The 18,362-nt window shown below is 38.2% G+C and overlaps 1 protein-coding gene across 47 annotated transcripts in view; it reads right to left on the bottom strand.

Moving 5' to 3' along the window:
* The window catches only part of SPIDR (scaffold protein involved in DNA repair), a 481,215-nt gene that overhangs the window by 271,505 nt on the left and 191,348 nt on the right, over positions 1 to 18,362 (bottom strand). For 44 of the 47 annotated variants that reach the window (XM_077943592.1, XM_077943599.1, XM_077943602.1 and 41 more), the window contains one exon: positions 14,459 to 14,678. In XM_077943592.1, coding sequence (XP_077799718.1) covers positions 14,459 to 14,678 — 220 coding nt within the window. Of the gene's footprint in view, positions 1 to 14,458; positions 14,679 to 14,787; positions 15,213 to 18,362 lie in introns of those variants that run through there. The other 3 variants (XM_077943613.1, XM_015145324.3, XM_077943634.1) reach the window with 2 other exon arrangements.

The raw sequence follows: 18,362 nt of genomic DNA, 5'->3' as shown, positions 1-18,362 counted from the left end.
TACTATGGAATACTACTCAGCCATAAAAAGGAATGAATTAATGGCATTCACAGCAACTTAGATGGGATTAGAGATTTTTAGTCTAAGTGAAGTAACGCAGGTATGGAAAAACAAACATCATATGTTCTCATTCATAAGTGGGAGCTAAGTTATGAGGATGCAAAGGCATGATACAGTGGACTTCGGGGGTGGGGGAAGGGTGAGAAGTAGGTGAGGAAAAGACTGCAAATTGGGTTCAGTGTATACTGCTTGGGTGATGGGTGCACCAAAGTCTCACAAATTACCACTAAAGAACTTACTCATGTAACCAAATACCACCTGTTTCCCAAAAACCTATGGAAATACATTAATTTAAAAAAAAGAAAATAAAATCTTGGACCAAATGGTTATATAAGGCTGTGTTGTTTAATTTCGACATATTTATTAATTTTACAGTTTTCCTTCTGTTAGTGTTTTCTAGGTTCATTCCACTGTGAACAGAAAAGATACTTGGTAATTTGAAAGTTTTGAAATGTATTAGTTTGCTAGAGCTATCCTAACAAAATACCAGTCCGAGTGACTTAGCCAAAATTTATTGTCTCACATTTCTGGATGCTGGAGGTACAAGATCAAGATGTAAGTAGGCTTGGTTTCTCCTGAGGCCTCTGTCCTTGGCTTGTCTCTCTCACTGTGTCCCCACATGGCCCTTCCTCTATGTGCACACATCTCCTTCTTGTTATAAGCGCACCAGTCATATTAAATTAGGACCCACTCTAACCTTAATTACCTTTTTAAAGGCTCTATCTCCACATAGCCACATTCTGAGGTGTAACGCGAGTTAGGATTGTACATTTTAAATTTCAGGGAACCACAATTCAATTCATAACAATTTGTTTTGTGGCTTAACATATGGTCTAACCTAAAGAATGTTACGTGTGCACTCAAGAATGGGTATTATATTTTTGAATGGAATGTTTTACACATGTTTATTGGGTCTAATTGGTTTATACAGCTGTTGAATCCTTTATTTCCTCATGGCTCTCCTGTATGTTTGTTCTGTCCATTATTGAAAGTGGGTATTGAAGTCTTCAACAATTATTATAGATCTATTTCTCCCTTCAAGTCTGTCCATTTCTACTTCATATATTTTGGGGCTCCTTTGTTAAGTGTGTATATATTTAGAATTATTTTATGTTTTTGCTGTGTTAAACTTATTATCAATTTATAATGTCCTTTGCATCTCTTGTAAACTTTTTTAGACTTAACAAGTCAATTTTGTCTGATAATAATATAGTCACCCCTGTTCTTTTTTAGCATTTTCATTTTTTTGCTATCAACCATTTTGTATCCTTATATTTAACTTGATTCTCTTGTAGATGGCTTATAGATGGATTCTTGTTTTGTTTAATCTTTTCTACCAATTGCTACCTTTTAACAGTTGCGTTTCATTCATTTATATGATTACCAATAAAGAAGAAATTCACTTTTTCCTTATGCCTTATACACCTTTTTCTTATGCCTTATATACTTTTTTGCTTTTCAATTACTTCATTACTAGATATTTTTCTATTTTATGTGTGTGTGTGTGTTTCACTTTAATTCCCTTCTTTTCTCCCATTCTCTATATTAGTTATTTTCTTAATAATTTTCTGGGAAATTACAATCAATATCTTAAATAACAACATCCTTTGAATAATACCAACTAAGTTTCAATAGTCTACAAGCACTCTGCTCCTCTATATCTCTACTCCCTCCCTTTTTCTTATTGTCACAGACTATATCTTTATACGTATTATTAAATGCATTTGCCCATAAAATTATATAGGAAAAAGAGAAATAACAATACCAAAAGCACAGTAACATTGGCTTTTACATTTACCTATGTAACTACCTTGACCAATAGTCTTTATTTTTTTCTTTTGGCTTCAAATTGCTGTTTTAGTATTTCCTCCTTTCAGCCTGAAGGACTTGCCGTAGCATTTCTTGTCTATCAGTAATGAACTACTTTGGCTTTTATAATATTTGGAAATGTGTTAATTTCTCCTTTATTCTTATTTATTATTATTTTTGAGACAGCAGTTTGCTGTGTTGCCCAGGCTGGAGGGAATGCAGTGGCTGTTCACACACATGCTCATAACACACTGCAGCCTCAAGTTCTTGGGTTTCAGCAATCTTCCTTCCTCAGTCTCCCAAGTCATTGAGGTTATAGATGCATGCCACCAGGCCCAGCTTCATCTACTTTATTCTTAAAGATATTGTTGTCAGATATACAATCCTGACTGACAGTTTCTTTCAGGTCTTTAAATACATCATCCCACTGCTTTCTGGCCCCCATAGTTTCTTTTTGCTTTTTTTTTTTTTTTGCTTCTTTTTTTGATTGATTGATTTTGGACCTCATAGTTTCTGATGAGAAATAAGCTGTTAATATTATTGAGGATCCCTTATACATAACAAGTTCCCTCCCTCTTGCTGCTTTCAATACACCATCTTTGTCTTTGGGTTTCATCAGTTTCACTACAATGTGCCTTGGTGTACACCTCTTTGATTTTATTATGCTTGAAGTACACTGGCCTTCTTGGGTATGTACAGTAAAGATGTTCATCACATTTGAGGAGTTATATTATTCTTCAATAATTTCAAATTAACATTTCAAATGGTAGCAATTACCATGCCACATTCCCTAGCTCCACAATCCTGGTTCAGATTGCTGGGACCAGGGTGGATTACGTGTTTTGATTGCTAATTGCTGGTTTTGATCACTGAGGGGCTGGCACAGAAGCTGGCAGACATTGTTCCTCAGCCATTATTCTTCAAATATTTTTTCTGGTGTTTACTTCCTCTCCTCTCTTCTCCTTCTGGTACTCCTATAATACACAGGGTTCTACGCTTGATAGTGTCCCACAGGTCCTTCGGGCTCTGTTCATTTATTTCATTCTGCTCCTCAGACAGAAAGAGTTCAATTTTCTTTCTTCAAGTTCAATAAGCCTGTGTTCTGCCTCCTCAAATCTGCTGTGGAATCTTTCTAGTGTGTGTGTTTTTTTTTTTTTTTTTTTTTTTTTTTTGTGGCAGGGTTTCACTCTGTCACCTAGGCTGAAGTGCAGTGGCATGATCTCAACTCACTGCAACCTGCGCATCCCAGCTTCAAACCATTCTTGTGCCTCAGCTTCCCAAGTAGCTGGACTGCAGGAGTGCACCACCATATCCAGCTAATTTTTGCATATTTTATAGAGATGGGGTTTCTTCATGGTGCTCAGGCTGGTCTTGAACTCCTAGACTCAAGCAATCCACCCAGCTCAGCCTCCCAAAGTGCTGGGATTATAGGCGTTAAGTCACCACACCCAATCTCTAGTGTGTTTTTGAAATTTAAATTATTGTACTTTCAGCTCCAGAATTTCTCTTTGTTTTTTAAATAATTTCAATATCTTTGTTGATATTTTCATTCTGTTTTGATATCATTTTCCTGATTTCCCTTAGTTATTTATCTATGGGTTCCTTTAACTTATTGAACATATTTAAGACAACTGATTTCACATTTTTGACTAATAAGTACAATACCTGAATTTCCTCAGGGATGGCTACATAAAATTATGTTTTTCCTGTATTGGGCCATATTTTCCTGTTTCTTTGTTTGTTTTGTAATTTTTTGTTGAGAATTGGACATTTCAGTAGTATTTTATAAAAACTCTGGGAATCTATCCCACTCCTCAGGGATCGCAGAATCTTACTTGCTGAAGACTGGAATTGTCCATCTGTGATTTTTCCAAATTATACTTTAATACTTGCTGTAAGTGTTCAACTGTACTGTAGAGTTCCTCAACAGGCACTTCATATGGTTCCTTCCAGGTTGGTAGTTATTTAGATAGAGGGATGGATTTCTGGAACTTCCTACTCTACACCATTTTCATGACATTACTCCTCTCAGTTGCTCTCTTTACTTAGTATCTTACATTAGGAAGAGCATGGTAATTTGTTTGGTAATATTTAGTTCAAATGTTGCCATTTCTGCTTCCCTCTACTGGAAATAACAATATACATATGAATATGAGAGACTCTGAGCAGTCCTACAATATAACAACTGGTACACATTTGAGGAGCCGTTTCCAAACTTATTTGAGCACAAAACACTTTAATCATATTTCTATGAACACCCTGCTATAGTCTGAATATGTTTCCCGAAGTTCAAGCATTAGAAACTTAATTTCCAATGCAACAGTACTGGGAGGTGGGACCTAATAAATTATGAGGGTGCTACCTTTCTGAATGGATTTATGTCATTGCCATGGGAGTGGGCTAGCTATCACAAGAATGGCCTTGTTATAAAAGCACGTTTGGCTCCCTCTTGCTTTTGTGCTCTCTTGCCCTTTCACCTTCTGCCATGGGGAGATGAAAAATGAAGGCCCTCAACAAATAGTGGTGCTATGCTCTTGGACTTCCCAGCTTCTAGAACCATAAGACAAATACATGTTTTTCTTTCTTTGAGACAGTGTCTCACTCTGTCACCCAAGCTGAAGTGCAGTAGTGTGATCATGGCTCAATGCAGCCTTGATCTCCCTGGGCTCAGGTGATTCTCCCACCTCAGCCTCCCAAGGAGCTGGGACTACAAGCATGCACCATCGTGCCTAGCTACTTTTTGTATTTTCTGTAGAGATGGGGTTTGCCCAGGCTGCTCACAAACTCCTGAAGTCAAGCAATCCACTGCCCACCTCAGCCTCCCAAAATGTTGGCATTATAGACAAGATCCACTGCACCAGGCTGACAAATTTCTATTGCTTATAAATTATGCAGTCTGAGATTTTCTGTTATAGCATCACAAAACAGACTAAGATATACCCCATTGAAGAGTGTCATTTAATTTCACTTCCTCCTCATGCAGAATAAATGACTACCTTCCTTCCAGTTTTTCAGATTATCCAGATTATCCTCACAGTCTTTATCTTTTCCCTTTTCATACTGCATTAATTTTCTTTCCTACTTATTTCTTCTCAAGACACCCTGTAATTTTGTATGAAAAAGACTGAATTCCTCGTTGTCCCAACAGGAAGATAATCTCACCCAGTAAACAAATCTTCCATCTTTAGTACTGCTTTGGTCTCAGCAATAGGAGCCAGCAATTTATTTATTTCAAAGAATCTCACGTGGCAAATATAAAACAGGAACCAAAGCAGTTATGAATAGGCCAATGGGCTCTACCTCTGTCTGCTGCCAATTACCACACATGGGTTATACTAAAAACCCAGACAAGCCGACAGAGTTTCTCTTTTGGAATCACAACCTCTCTTGTGTTTACTCTAGGCTCTAATTACTGCTGGCACCAAAAAACTACCATTGACTGGGCCCCACAAATCGTCCCAAGTCTCCCATTTCAGTACATGGCATGATCATTCACTTGTTTGTGCAAGCCAAAAACTTAGTTGTCTTCCTTGTTTCCTATCTTTCCTTAAATACCACATCAAACCCATCAGCAAACCCTGTTGCCTGTAACTCCAAAATATATTCCAAATCCACTATTCCCCATCATAGTCCAAAGCACCACCTTCTTCCACACTTGGGCTACTCCCACAGCCTCCGAGATGCATTTATTCTGCCCTTCTACCTCCAGTCATCCTCCACAGACTTTAAAGGGTGAATCAGATCATCATGCCTCTCCTGTAAATCTCAGCTTGTTAACACTACACATGGGGAGGTTCTCCAGATTCATTTTCTGCTGCTACTGCCTTGGAATTTCCACTTTGTACACAAAGCACTATATACACCCCTGCATATGTCTTACACTAGGCCATTCTGACTTTTTGGTCTTTACTCATGTGGTCTCCTCTACTCCAAATGCCCTCATAGTCCCTCCCCTGCTTCTTTCTAACATAGCCCTTTTAGCTCAGATAGGACATCACCAACTTCAGGAAGCTACCCCTGATACCACATCTCTCAGTCTGTACTCTCCCCAGCACACACACACATAAACACAGGTACACACACACACACTCTCACACATACACTCACATACATAACCACCCAGCCTTATTGATCTACCTACTGGTTGTGCTTATCTCCTCAATCCTCTTGCAACCTCTGTACAGATACCTATTACTACGCCTACAATGGTCTTTTATAACTTGTTTGTATTACTTTTCTCTTCCACCACACTGTGAGCTCCTTAAGGGCAGAAACAATTTGACATTCATGTTGAATGTTGTATTCCCAGGAATTCTAGTACAAGGCTTTTTAAAGAGTAAGTTAAGTAAACATTCAGTAAATCATTTTAAATGAATGTACAAATCAACAAAGTCTCATTCAATTAGGGAGGATAAACAAGGCTGACAACATCTTCATGATGATTTAATACAATATTAATCATATAGTTACTGAGCGCCTACTACGTTTCAACCATTATTCTAGGCATTGGGAATACAGTAGTAAAAAAAATTTTGATTTGAATGTTTTAGCCAAAGCAGTAAGACATTAATCAGATAAAGAAGCATTAGTATTGGGAAGGAAATAACAAAATTATTATTCTAAGTGATACAACTATAAAAAGAAAAGCTGTCACCAGTAAATAAATATAAGAAAAAGTACAGGCATATCTTGGAGATACTGTAAGTATAGCTACAGACCACTCCAATAAAGTTATTAGTAAAGCAAGTCACATGAATTTTTGTTTCCCATTGCATATGAAAGTTATGTTTACACTATATTATAGCCTGTAAGGTATGCAACAGCATTATATCTTAAAAAAAGTGCATACCTTAATCAAAAACACTTTATTGATAAAAAATGCAGCCTTCAGTAAGTCATAATCTTTTTGCTGAGAGAGGGTCTTGCCTTGATGTTGATTGCTACTGACTGATTGGGGTGGTGGTGTGCAAAGGCCGGAGTGGTTGTGGCAATTTCTTAAAGAGAACAATGAAGTTTGCTGCATCAATTGACTCTTCCTTTCTAGAAAGAGTTCTCTGTAACATGAGATACTGTTTGATGGTATTACTGGAACTTCTTTCAGAATTGCAGTAAAACCTCTCAAACTTGCTGCTGTTTTATCAATTAAGTTTATGGAATACTCTAAATTACTTGTTGTCCCCTCAACAATGTTCACAGCTCTTCACCAGTAATATATTCATCTAAAGAAATCAGTTTCTGGCCAGGCGCGGTGGCTCGCACCTGTAGTACCAGCACTTTGGGAAGCCGAGGCGGTCAGATTACCTGAGGTCAGGAGTTCGAGACCAGCCTGGCCAACACAGTGAAACCCCATCTCCACTAAAAATACAAAAATTAGCCAGGCGTGGTGGCACATGCTTGTAATCCCAGCTATTAGGGAGGCTGAGGCAGAAGAATTGCTTGAGCCCGGGAGGCGGAGGTTGCAGTGAGCCAAGATTGTGCCACTGAACTTCAGCCTGGCTGATAGAGCAAGACTCTTGTCTCAAAACAAACAAACAAACAAAAACAAGAACAAACAAAACCAGTTTCTTTGCTCATTCATAAGAACCAACTCCTCATCCGTTAAAGTTAGGAGACTTCAGCAATTCAGTCCCATCTTCAGGCTTTACTTCTGAGTTCTCTTGCTTTTTCCACCACATCTGCAGTTACTTCCTCCACTGAAGTCTTAAACCCCTGAAGTCACTAATAAGGGTTGGAATCAACTTCTTCCATACTCCTGATAATGTTGATATTCTGACCTCCTCCCATGAGTCATGAATGTTCTTAATGGGAGGTAGAATGGTGAATCCTTTCAGGAAGGTTTTCAATTTACTTTGCTCAGACCCTTGAAAGGTGGCCGGGCACGGTGACTCACGCCTGTAATCCCAGCACTTTGGGAGGCTGAACTGGGTGGATCATGAGGTCAGGAGTTCGAGACCAGCCTGACCAACATGGTGAAACTCCGTCTCTACTAAAAATACGAAAATTAGCTGGGCATGGTGGCACACGCCTGTAATCCCAACTACTCAGGAGGCTGAGGCAGGAGAATCACTTGAACCTGGGAGGCGGAGGTTGCAGTGAGCTGAGATCGCACCACTGCACTCCAGCCTGGGCAACAGAGCGAGACTCCATCTCAAACAAACAAACAAAAAAAGGAATCATTATCTATGGCAGCAAGACTTGAAAGTCAAAGTTACCCCTTGATCCACAGGCTGCAGAATGGATGTTGTGTTAGCAGGCATGAAAACAACGTTCATCTCCTTGTACATCTAGAGCTCTCGGCTGACTAGGTGCATTGTCAATGAGGGGTAGTATTTTAAAAGAAATTTTTTTTCTTTCTTTTTGTTTTTCCTGAGTAGTAGATCTCAACAGTTTGGCTTAAAGTATTCAGTAAACCATTCTGTAAACAGATGCACTGTCATCCAGGTTTTATTGTCCCATTTATAGAGCACAAGCAGAATAGATTTAGCATAATTCTTAAAGACCCTAGAATTTTCAAAATGGTAAATAAACACAGGCTTCAATTTAAAGTCACCAGCTGTATTAGACCTTAATAAAACAGTCAGCCTGTCCTTGGAAGCTTTGAAGCCAGGCATTGCCTTTTCCTCTCCAGCTATGAAAGTCCTAGGTGGTATGTTCTTCGAATATAAGGCTGTTTCATCTACACTGAAAATCTGCTGTTTAGTGTAGCCACCTTCATCAATGATCTTAGCTATATCTTCTGGATAATTTGCTGCAGTTTCTCTGTCAGCACTTGCTACTTCATCTTGTACTTTTATATTATGGGGGAGTTTCTTAAATCTCATGAATCAACTTCTCATGAATCATGATCATGATTCTCACGAATCAGCTTCGAATTTTTCTTCCGAAGCTTCCTTACCTCTCTCAGCCTTCAAAGAACTGTAGAGGGTTACAGTCTTGCTCTGGAGTAGGCTTTGGTTTAAGAGAATGTTATGGTTTGTTTGACCTTCTATCCAGACAACTCAAACTTTCTCCATATTAGCAATAAGGCTTTCTCAATATTTGTATGCTCACTGGAATAGCACTTTTAGTTTCCTTCAAGAGCTTTTCCTTTTAATTCAAAACTTGCCTAACTGGCACAAGAGGCCTAGCTTTTAGCCTACCTTGCCGTTTGACATGCTTTCCTCACTAAGCTTAATCACTTCTAGCTTTTGGTTTAAAGTAAAAGATGTGCAATTCTTCCTTTCATGTGACCACTTAGAGGGCATATTAGGGTTATTAACTGGTCAGATTTCAATATTGTTGTGTCTCATGGAATAGGGAGGTCTGAGGATAGAAAGTGAGATGGGGGAACACCTGGTTGATGGAGCAGTTAGAGCACACACGGTATTTATCAATTAAGTTTGCCATCCTATATAGCCATGGTTCATGGCACCTCAAAATAATTACAATAGCAATATCAAAGATCACACATCACGGATCACCATAACAGATAATAATTATGAGAAACTCTGAAATATTGGGATAATTATTCAAATGTGATATAGAGACACGAGGTGAGCACATGCTGTTAGAAAAATAGCACTGAGAGACTTGTTGGATTCAGGGTTGACAAACCTTCAATCTGTAAAAAGTGAAACATGGGTGAAGTGCTATAAAAGCAAAAAAGCACAGTAAAATGAAGTGGGCTATATTCAATGCGACCAGCTGCAGGCACTCTGCTATGAGGTTTACAGATGACTTAACAATATCAAGGAGTCAAAGCAGCAACAGCAAAAACAAAACACATACCCTTTACTATACTAAAACAGTTCCTAAAACCTACTTTGAAACAGTATCTGAAGTACATACCAAACTACATATATAACAATATCTACCACATAGCTGTTTATGATAGTAAAAGAACCAATATGTACCACATCCTGAGAATATGGAAAGTGTTTTAAAAATTATATCACATGTGTCTGTTGGCTGTATGAATGTCTTCTTTTGAGAAATGTCTGTTCATATCCTTTGCCCACTTTTTGATGGGGTTGTTTGTTTTTTTCTTGTAAATTTGTTTGAGTTCTTTGTAGGTTCTGGATATTAGCCCTTTGTCAGATGAGTAGATTGCAAAAATGTTCTCCCATTCTGTAGGTTGCCTGTTCACTCTGGTGCAGCACAGCAACATGGCACAAGTATACATATGTAACAAACCTGCATGTTATGCACATGTACCCTAGAACTTAAAGTATAATAATAATAAAAAAAAAAGAAAAGAAATAAAAATGGTCCATGCATGAACTAAAAAAAAAAAAATTATATCACACTGTGCAGCCATAAAAAATGTTGAGTGTGGTGTGATGAGAAACTGGCAGCAGCTGAGACAGCTTCAATCTTTACAGGTTACTAGGGAAATCATATATCAAAAGCCTCAAAACCCACTGGTACTCTATGGCCAAGAATTTCTACTTCTAGAAATAGTCTAAGAACCAAATCAGAAGGCAGGTATAATGATAAATATTTCACCCAAGCAGTGTTTAAAACAGCTAAAAATAGAAAGCAACCTTAACAATCCTAAATAAGAGGATGTTTAAATTACCACATATTCATATAGTGGAATACTAAGTAGTGACTAAAAAGATGACGATATGAATGGACCGATGGAAGGGTATACTCATGACAATAGGGAAAGTCAGACTTCACTCTTCCAGCATACTGGGATGTGTATTCTGAGGAGAAGCAAAGTATTGGTATCAGGGGATACCAATAAATACTTCTGAATGAATGAGAGGTGTCCTGGTTGTCCCTGGATACACTCTCACACACTTAACCTCTCACCCACCCTCATTCTGGCATTAGATTTCATGGCAGGATGTAATCAGGCAGATGGTTTCTACCTTCCTCTCTCCCCAATATCATTATAGTAAATTCCTTCATTTGTTTTTTCTACTATATCTGTGTTCAAGTGGTGAGATGTTTCTTTGGAATCATTATAAAGCTTTCAATTTGCTTGAGTAGTAAAAGCTGTTTATTCATTAGTTAATAAATGTTGAAACTATGGGACATGGGATTCATTTTACTATTTTATTTTTATATGTCTGAAATTACATAGATTAATGCTTTTTTTAATAAGTTGGTTACTGTTATACAATTCTATGACTATTTCATAATGCAATTAATTAGAGGCAAGACATTTTACTTCTATCTTTATTTTCAGATTGCCAGAGGCAAAGCTGCATTACATCTCATTGGAATCCAATGAGAATTTATCAAGTAATGTCTACAGAGGGCTCTTGAGCACCTCGGGGTAAGCAGCCATTATACCTAAACTCACATTTATTACTCCAGGACCAATATGAGCATCTCAAGTCTACTGATTCTTTTAAAAAACTGTGCCCATGTTAAAAAACAGTTTAAATGAACACAGAAGGGTGCTAGTGGGAAAAGGACAGCCAGCCCACAAGGAAAAATATATTTACTATTATTTCTCAAGTTTCCATAAAAAAAAAAAAAGACTAGTCCTTTAAAAATTAGTTTGATTTTCTTTCATTAAGTATGAGGTGTTTTTTTTTGTTGTGCTGTTTTTTTTTTTTTTTTTTTTTTTTTTTGTAGACAGGGTCTTGCTCTGTCACCCAGGCTGGAATGCAGTGGTGCAATCTTGGCTACCTGCAACCTCCATCTCCTGGGCTCAAGTGATTCTCTCACCTTATCCTCCCAAGTAGCTGGGACCACAGGCACACGCCACCCACACTCAGCTACTTTCTGTGTTTTTAGTAGAGACGGGGTTTCACCGTGTTGGCCAGGCTGGTCTCGAACTCCTGACCTCAAATGATCCGCCTGCCTTGGCCTCCTAAACTGCTGGGATTATAGGCGTGAGCTAACGCGCCTGGCCTCTTCTATTTTCTTAAGTATTATATGTTGAATACAGGCAAATAATCACTTGACAGCCCACAGGCATTCCTGCGGAGAGTAACACCCAGGGGTTGTTTGGTAAGATCCAGACCAACAAACATTCCAAACTCTAATGATAATAACTCATTTACTTGTAAAGTCTAAGGAGTCACTGGGATTTAGAAATTCTTGGTCATATAAATCTTTGTAGATAAGCTTGATCTAATTTTATTTCTCATAAGCCCAAGAAAATGTCCTACATTTAAAGCCTCTAAAACATCTTCCCTGAAGGAAAATAATCATATTTAGGTATTTAAAAAACAAGGTCATTTAATAAATGCATTTTAAAACATATAAAGGTGTGCCGAAAAAATTAGAAGTTGAGAAGGGACCAGGCCTGGTGGCTCAGGACTATAATCCCAGAACTTTGGGAGGCCAATGTGGGAGGACTGCTTGAGGCCAGGAGTTTGAGACCAGCCTAGGCAATATAACAAGACTCTGTCTCTACAAAAAATAGAAAAAGAAAAAAAGAATTTAAAAAGCTGAGGAGGGAGGAGATTTTTTAAAAATAATAACAATAAAAGGCTCTGCCACCACAAATGAACTTAGACACTAATGAAAGAGCTAAATTCTACAAGGGAGTAAAACCAAGGGGTGAACAAAGAAGATCCGAATGAGGACTGATTTCTGAAGGAAGGAAGACAGGTTCAAGGTAAGAGAGATGCTGACAGAAGTCCTGTGCTGCTGTGCACTCCATGAACACGGAGAGGGGAGCATCACGTCAGAACCCTGGCCAGACACTACCTTTAAAGCCCTACTCCGTGAATGCAGAGATTAACCTACCCTAAAAAACCTATCAATTTGTTTTTAATCCAGTAAGTTAAACCTAAAGTTATTATAGAAAAATAGGCAGGATTACATAACTTACATATAGATTACGTATTACTGGGATGTGTTAAACACATAATTGAATATTTAAGAATTAAAAAAAATGTTGGAAGATTATACTCCAAATTGTTAACAGCAGTCATCTACAATGAGTGTGATTAATTGAAGAGGTGGGGGTAAGAGGATTCACTTTCTAAGTTATATATTTCTGAATTAACTTTTACAATGCATATTTGAAAATAAATGTTAAAGGCAAATATTTAAAGCAAAAAAGGAAGGAAGCAATTATTAGGAGGAAAGTTCTAAAAATTAAGCTTAATGAGATGTGAGTAGTCCCAGCGGTTATTAAAACACCATATAAAACTATAGTAATTGAAATAGTATAATACTAGCATGTGCAAATACAGTTACATTAAAAGAGCAAATAGCCCAAAATATATGTAGGTATTTAGTACACGATAAAGGCAGCATTAAAATCATATGAAGAAAAAACAGAATGTTCAATAAATAATGTTGGGACTCCTGGTGGCCATTTGGAAAAAAATAAAATTGCATTCATTACCTCACATATTACACATAAATTCCAGGGGTGTCAAAAGACTTAAATGTAAATTTTTTTAAAATCCATAAAAGTCTTAGAATAAAACAGAGAATAACTTTTATACCTCATAGTAAGGAAAACCTTTCTATCAATGACACAAAACCCACAGAAGAAAAGATGGGTAAAATCAACCACAGAAAAACAGAAAATTTCTGCTCATCAAAAACAAAGCAACAAAACAAACCCCTGCCCCCTAAAAACGTCAAAAGTCAAATGACAAATGGGGAATGAACTAACTGCAATGTGTATGACTGACAAGGCGCTACTTTTTTTTTTTTAATCATTTATAAAAAGTTGGTAGAAATCACTAGGACCGAGAGTCTAAGAGAAGAAAGGTCAAAAGTTATCAATGGACATAAAATGAAATACAAATGATTCTTAAACATGGAGAAATATGCCTAAGCCCATTTTATGTAAGAGAAATACAAATTAAAATGATAAACATCCTATTTCCAATTTTTAACTTGGTCTAGATCAATACAGTAGGTTTGTAAAGGAGAAGAAAAAGGCACTTCAGGCATTGCTAGTGGGAACATAAAATGGTGCCATTTGACAAAGTCTGCTAAAATTAAAGAGGCACATATCCTCTGATCTAGCAATAATACTTATAAAAATTTATCCTATAGCCCTTCCTCATACACAATGAAAACTTATAAAAAATTACCAGCAAATTAATAACTAGCTCTTAAAACAAGGGTGCTCAAACTTTTCCTCAGAAGTAGTATGTTTTTCTTCTATTCATGCTAAAAATCAATATCCCACTGCAAAAGAGAGCAAACGTAGTATCCTTTAAAATACTTTCTGATCCAATAATGACCACTTTTGCTCCTGCAATTCAAACACTAGTATATCTTAATTCATGCTTTTTATTCTCCCCTCTCAAGTGACTAAGAAATATGTAATTAATGTGTTATCCTATTGTCACATAATGCCTGTTAACAAAATTATTTTTCTAAGAAACATAAAAACAAAAACAGCCAGATCTTATAACACATCCTTGGGCAAGAATCTTAATACAGTTGTTTCCTCAACCCTCTCACCCCAAATTATCAGAAATTTGCTGACAGAAGTGGAAACGAGCCATCAGAGACAATCCAGTGCTTCTCTGACAGAAAACCCATGTCCAATCCTGGCTCTCTTCCTCTGGCATTGCTCTATGATAAAGTGACAAAAATGTTCCTGATAAAAATGTCTTTTCTTATGAGGCTAACTCACAGTTGGTGACTGCTGGATTCAGTTCTACGCACTCACCAGGGAGGGAAGATCCGGACAGTGTCCTGGGGACGGCTCCTGAGGTAGCCTGCAGTCTCCTTGGTGAAGAGAACTTTCAGGCCAGCTCCAGGCCTGGGTGTCACGCTTCGGGAGGGGCTGGTGGCTGGTGGCCCCAATAACTGCTCACACATGGCAACTTGCATGGCACATTCCTCATGCAGCTCTAAAATTTTCACAGTTAATACACCGGATTTTCTACCTAGAAGTTGAAGAAAAGAACAAAGCAAAAATGAAATCAAAAGACAGATGATTCAAGCGTGAATAAAGTGTCATGAAAAAAAGATCCACATGCAGATAGCACTCTTCACCTGGAGAAAATGGTCTCCACATTTTGCAAAGTAAAACAGAGACACTACCATGCTCACTATAACACTTTTCTTTAATCAAAATAGGCTTGCATGTTGCATTTAATAAACAGATTTTAAGCAACATAAAATAAACAGTCTTCTGTCATGAAGAAATAGGCCTGTATAAATAGAAACCTTAGACCCATCATTTTAAGGAGCACGCTTTTTACTCCAAGTCTCAAATCCTTTGATGACCACAAGGAGAATATGGCCACTGTGGATTCTTCTTCTTCTTCTTAAGGATGGACCCTCCTCTTTATTATGTTTTGATTCTCTGCTTTGAAATCATGTATGTTACTAGCTGGCTGCAACTATTCCAATCATCAGAAGGGCTAACAGTTGAAGAGTTATGTGGACTGCTGGGTATTAGAGCTCTAGATTGAAATGGGTGGAATTTGATCTGGATTCAAGTACTGGTTTCCTTATTAAGTTGGCCAAGTTCCATGGCATTCAACACTTCAATTCTCTTATGTGTAAAATGGAGATCCTGCCACCTGCCCCAGGAAACATTTGTTCGGATTAAATGAGATAACTGAAGTTGAGAGTGTGCATAGCCTACACCCCAGAATTCTTAGGTAGGTACCCAGAAACTGTCAGATGCGCCAGTATACCTAAACAAGGATACACATCTCAGCGTTGTTTATAAGAGTAGAAAACTGCACCCAGCATAAATCAGTAAGATGGGTAAACTATGGTGTGTTCATACAACAGAACACTGTACGGCACTTAAAATGAGGTGAACTAGATGTGTAAGAATCAGATGAAGAGGTCTCAAGAAATGAAAGGGGATAAACAGGATATACAGAGTATGACACCTACAATGTAATTTTAAAAAACACAGAAATCAATATAATATTGTTTATGAATACAAGATAAATATAAAAATATAAATAGAAGGATTCACAGAAAAGTCATGAAAGCCACTGTCTCTAAGGAGACAGAGAGAGGAGTATGACTCAGGAGGGGAACCCGGAGGGTTTCAAATTTATGTGTCATATTGTTTCTGTTACAAAAGTATGGGAAACAAACAAAAAAAAAGACAAAGGATTGACATGTGTTACTAATTCTAGGCAGTGAGTCTGCTTATGTGTTTCTATTACTCTCTGTGCTTTTTAACTAAAAAAAAATACATAAATTGAGAACAACAAAAATGAAGGGTACAACATACTGCCTTGTTAATAACAGATATTCACTAATGTGAGTTTCTCTACCACTTCAGCCAACTGGTTAATAGTGAATAATAAAAATTAATATTTAGACAGTGCTAAGATTTTAATTGTACAGTTTGAGTTTCTATTTCTTTCTCCCTCTCACTTTTTCTTCATTCATTTCACATTCAACCCCAAATTTTTCATCTCTTTCTTTATCTAGGTGTCCATGGCACATGCCCATATACTGGGCCCTGGGTCACCTTGCCTCCCCTGAGCACTGTCTTGGACAACTATTTCTTAAGGCAAGAAAACAGAATGGGGGAAGGATATGAATAAGCACAATGTACAAGCAGCATATAACGAGTTTCTGCTAGTCACTCTAGGGAGGGAACAGAGGAATGAAACCAACTTGTAAAGAAAGGCACTAAGAAGTGAACACACAGATGCTTCACCACAACAGGCATTCTGTGAATGAAAAGTAGCTCATCTTCAATTGGTAAACTGGAAAAGAAATCAGGATAATGTGGAGGTCACTTCAGTCCACAAAATTTTTTTCCTCAGCAGGGCAGCCAGAGCAGTCTGTGCAGAATTAGAGTCTTCAGAAGCAAAGGGAAAAGCCCTAGATTTAGGAGCTACAGTGGCCACAGGAGCATTCTGAGACATAATTTAAGAATTTTTAAAACTTGTACCTATACTCAACTCAGGGTTCATTCCCAGCACTGCACAGGCCTCAAGCCTCCCCTGTCCCCCACTGACAGCAGCAGCTGTCAGGGCTCCAGGGCCACTTCTGCTCTCAAGCACCAACGGTCTGCTCAAGTTCAAGTGTGCCAGCTGAGTACAGGCTCTTGGTTATGGGCACTGTGGCAGCCCCCAGCCATGCTCAGCTGCCTGCCCAAGCAGCACAAGTTCTCTTCAGAAACTAATTCTTGTCTTGGGCAGCTCAAGTCCCCATAGACCCTGACAGATTTTATAAATGCAGGCTATTATAGAAATACATAAATAGTATTACAGAAGAAATACTTATGTATCTAAGATGCATCATACTGCCTGACTACAGTTTCTTCGAAGATTTCTATGATAAATCTTGACAATATTCTAGTAACTATGAATTTTGATCAAGATCTATAGCACCAAATAACTTGTAGAATAACACTTTATGATGTTGGCTACCACTGCAGTGCTGCACACAGCAGCTCATGTGGTGACTAAATAGCCCTTGGAAGCAATACTGAGCAGCGCTCCCATGGCTGTGACACTAAGTCAGGGACAGGGCTATCCTTTCCACCAAGCATTCTAAAGCTCTTTCTACAAAACACCCTCCATGGCCTTCCTTCCCAGGAGAAAATAAAGCAGGGTAAGCTCCTCCTTGTCTGAGAGAGAAAAAAGCAAGGGGCAACTTATACCAAAAATGTGCTTGAAGGAAGCTTTTATTTTATTTTTAGAGACAGGGTCTTGCTCTGTCGCCCAGGCTGGAGTACAGTGGTGTGACCTTGGTTTACTGCAGCCTCAATAACCTGGGCTCAAGGGATCCTCCCACCTCAGCCTCTCAAGTAGCTGGGATGACAGGCTTACACCACCATAACATCCAGCTAATTTTCTTATGTTTTTGGAGAGACAGGGTCTCACTTTGTTGCCTAGGCTAGTCTTGAAGTCCTGGGCTCAAGTGATCTTCCTGCCTCAGCCTCTCAAAGTGCTGGAATTACAGGCTTGAGCCACCATGCCTGGCAGAAGTAAGCTTTTAATCCAAGCAGGGGATATACTCATTTTACAAACAAAGAACAATGCTTTGCAATTAGATGTTGAGTACATAAAAGGCCATTTTAGTGCTACCAGGCAACATTTTCCATAACTGCTACAAGACAGCCAAAATATCGCCTTGTCCAGGAAGTGTTTTCTGAATCCCAGCCAGAAGCAACTATTCCTTCCCTTGAAAATCCCCAAATACTTTATCTGTCTCATAAGAGTGTCCTCAGTTTTAAATGGACACAGTAGTGGCTAACCCAAGAGCACTACAATCACAGGTGCAAACACAGCAAATGTACCACGAAGTGCCTGGCCATGCAAGGATGGCAGCCACTGTCACTGCCATCAGTTCTTCAAGGCATTTTCAAGGCCATTCTCTTATTTGATCCACAACAACCCTATGAAATAGGTAAGGAACATATTAATCTCACTTTTCGCCACATAAGAAAACTGAAAAATAAAGCTAGTTGCTCAAGTGACTTTCTTAAGAACAGAGAGGATGACTGGCAGGTCTAATATCAGTAATCAAGTATCCTTACAAGTCAAGGACCAAAATGTCTCTCAGATAAATGCCAGTTAAGCATAGGAAATTGTGAGTGATGGGGTTTTTCCCCCCTACTTCATTATGCTATGACATAGGGC

This window comes from Macaca mulatta, chromosome 8, assembly GCF_049350105.2.
Source record: "Macaca mulatta isolate MMU2019108-1 chromosome 8, T2T-MMU8v2.0, whole genome shotgun sequence".
Taxonomy (NCBI): Eukaryota; Metazoa; Chordata; class Mammalia; order Primates; family Cercopithecidae; genus Macaca; species Macaca mulatta.
The sequence above is the reverse complement of the archived record's forward strand: the minus strand, read 5'-3'. Positions and strand labels throughout refer to the sequence as shown.